This window comes from Planococcus citri, chromosome 3 (assembly GCF_950023065.1).
Source record: "Planococcus citri chromosome 3, ihPlaCitr1.1, whole genome shotgun sequence".
Classification (NCBI taxonomy): domain Eukaryota; kingdom Metazoa; phylum Arthropoda; class Insecta; order Hemiptera; family Pseudococcidae; genus Planococcus; species Planococcus citri.
Genome location: NC_088679.1, coordinates 70,317,251 through 70,320,478, shown reverse-complemented (window position 1 = coordinate 70,320,478; position 3,228 = coordinate 70,317,251). Strand labels below are relative to the sequence as shown.

Here is a 3,228-nt window from a genome sequence, read left to right as displayed (position 1 = left end):
GGTCAATTTGGTGAAATTTTGATTGTTCCCCTCATTTTTGGCCTCAATTCGATTTTCAAAAATTCACCAAAAATCGAAAAACCCACTTTAACACTTGAAATTTTGACAGGTGATGAATTTTTGCATGATCTTTCGATCTACCTTTGTGAAAGTTTGAAAAACTTCGTGGAAGTCCTATGTTAAAACGCAAAATCTGCAATTTCGGCTGACCTGTCAATCAAAATGGCCGCCATTTTGTAAGTAAGGCCAACTTTTTTTTGGCAAGTTTGCTTTAAAATGTTCCTTAGGATGTCCCCTTTAAGAAAAAAGTTGTCCCGGAGGATCGCCGGGGGGGGGGGGGTGCAATTACTCCTATTGTCATATGCCGGACTAATAAGTATATCCAAATTTTGTATTCGGTTGCTCGATGCTCACTATTCGGACACCTTGGGCAACAGAAAAATTCTAATACAAATTGGTAAAAATTTATTAAGCAGTAGGCTACATCAATGCATGAAAGTTTTCTTCGTTCTAACCTAATTTGCGCGATAATAATACGAGTAATTTCCGATCTAAACATTTTATATGTTCATTATTTTATACCTTACGAATAAGTAGTTTTGTTTGTTTTTTCAAAGGCCCTTTTTAAAAATATTTTCAATCGAACACAAACAATAAAAATAAACGCAGAAGTATTTTGGTAAGATTGATAGGCAGGCAGAGAGGATTCACACATTTAATGTAATTGCCTCATCATATTATAGGTAATAATTTATATACATTTGAGAAATCTAACGGAATCGAGCACTTGCTTCCGGCAAGTAAATGCCACAGCTATGAACAATCCTTCGAACATGTTTATAGTTTGAAAAGCCAACGATAAAACATCCCATCCGGAATAGAAAGCTAGCTCTTCCAACGTCCACGTGAACCCAGTTATCAGCACCAGCCTCATATACAAACTGAATCTCTTGGCGAATCCGCTATCGGTCGTGTTCAAATTCCGAACCGAGTGATTACTCAAGTAATACAGCGAGCTGCCGAAAAACAACGAATTCGAGAACAATATCACGAGCAGGACGCATTCCTTGATCATGGTCAGCAGAGGATCGGATCTCGGGCACGTTTTATCATCGGTGATAACAGCGTATTTGGCGTTGAATTGCGGCACGACGTAATCCAAGGCTAGGAACAAGGCTGGAATTAGCCAACAGCAGGCGGAATAGATATAAAACCGTTTCCAGCGATTACCGGTGGATAGGGCGCATTGCCTCATCGATGTACGAATCGTACTCCACGTCTCGTACGACATGATTAGCATCCACATGTAGGACGTTAGTACGAAATAATTCACCGTAGCTGTTATCTCGGTGCAAAAGTAATCTTCCAGGACGACGCTGAGCAATATGGAGCTATACTCCATTAGCAGAGATACGCAAAACGAGGCTAAATTATGGCCAGGCAAGTTGTGTAATTTATTGGCTAATAAATGCACCACCAAATGTATACAGATGAATACTATCGATACGAAGATACCGATTAACGTGACCGTATTTATAACGTAATATTGAGGCGTACTGAACCTGTGTCCGATGTCGTCGGACACGGAGCCATTTGCCATTTGACTGGCATTTCTTCACTTCACTTTCGACGCCCAAGTAGGCACGTACTACCTACTCGTAGGCCTACCGATTGATAACGTCGTCGCACTGATAACCGAGATCGAGATCGAGATCGCACTTGATACAATTTGTTTTCGCGATTTGCTCCAACTTCGCATTTACCATCACGGATGCGACACTTTTGGGCGATCGATGATGAGGCGAATCGCCCACTATACGCTGAGACGATTGGCGAAATTTATTACACAATTTCAATGTCAAATCGGGCTGTCAAAATGGACCACTGCACGATACCTACAATTACATCCCTCCACGACTCGATCGCGAATCGTTGACTGAAATGTACGTTTAAATTTTCTCATTCAACGCAGGTGACCGCCTTTTCGATCGCAGATCGCGTCATCACTATACTTTGGCGTCGCTAGCTCACTGTGTAACCGTCTATTGCCAATTTTTTTTTCACTATCGTGTCACCGTCGCCTTTACCTTGAATTTCCTGGAGAGTGCTCGTCTAAAATCGCAATCCTACGAGTGGTTTGTCTGAACAGAGCTTTATACAGCTCGTGGTAGGTGGACGTGTTCAAAAAAACAGAGGAAAGCTTACCCTTTTTTTAAATGAAAGTCCCAGGTACACATATCTGATTCGAAAGTTTATTTACATCGCGACATACACCGTGTTTTAACCTTAAAATAAGCATCTCGTAGCGTGCAATGTCATTTCCCCTGCTAATGTAGTCTTCTCTAGACGTACTTGGCTCGATCTACGAGTATATGTGTGACGATGCAAACCCAGTGTTAAAAATAGCTCGTGGGCTGAGCCGAATTAATAAAACGGCCGAAATATTTTGTATGTGTAGGTATTTGCGAGGCTTATATACAAAGTTATACGTACGTACGTCTCGTTGATAAGAAATTTTTTAGAGGGGATAGGCTGGTTTTTTCGTCATTTAAACGTAATATTACGTCAGGACGTCTCGTTAATTTGTTTTTTAAAGCGCCCTTCTGCGGGGTCGTCATGCTTGCGAATATTTTTTGGGTTTTTCTTTGCTCCCACCCCTCCACGTTCTATCAAAGTTGTTGAATTTTTACTTACCCAATAGGTATTCAAATTTTTAAAATTGTGGAGTCAAAAAATAGATAGACTCGTCGTAAACAAAACATTATTTTTCATTTCTCAAAATACGAATTACGATGCAAAATAGTCAAAGTCTACCTTTTTGCCAAAAGTACATACTCGTAGCTAAAAATTTCACCTTTTGTCAAAATCCAAATAGCCTCGTTTCTCGCCAAAAATGAGTACTTTTTCTGAAAAAAAAAAAATCCAAGAAGTATCCATTCCCCTTGCCTAAAATAACCTAAAAATCCAGTTTTTTTGCCTAAAAAAATATAAATGAGCCAAAAATTTCTCCCATTTTGAACGAAGATTACGGAAAATTATCACTTTTGACCAATAATTGTCAAAAATTTGTGCTTTACCCCAAAAATAGTAGATCTTGTTAATTGCTTAAGATTGTCAAAATTTGTAATAGTGAGAGTGAGAGAGCCTGCGATATAGAAGGAGTATGATAATGACTGAGTATGAAAAAAATTCCTATAATTTTGTGTTAGGCTAATTCTAAGAAATATT

At 39.2% G+C, this 3,228-nt stretch overlaps 1 protein-coding gene across 1 annotated transcript; it reads right to left on the bottom strand.

Annotated features, from left to right (window-relative positions):
- Positions 1-448: 448 nt before the first annotated feature.
- Positions 449-2,287, bottom strand: LOC135838725 (G-protein coupled receptor Mth2-like). Its single transcript, XM_065354474.1, has one exon. It carries the CDS (start codon positions 1,598-1,600, stop codon positions 752-754), a length of 849 nt encoding a protein of 282 aa, XP_065210546.1. The 5' UTR covers positions 1,601-2,287; the 3' UTR covers positions 449-751.
- Between the last annotated feature and the right edge of the window lie 941 nt (positions 2,288-3,228).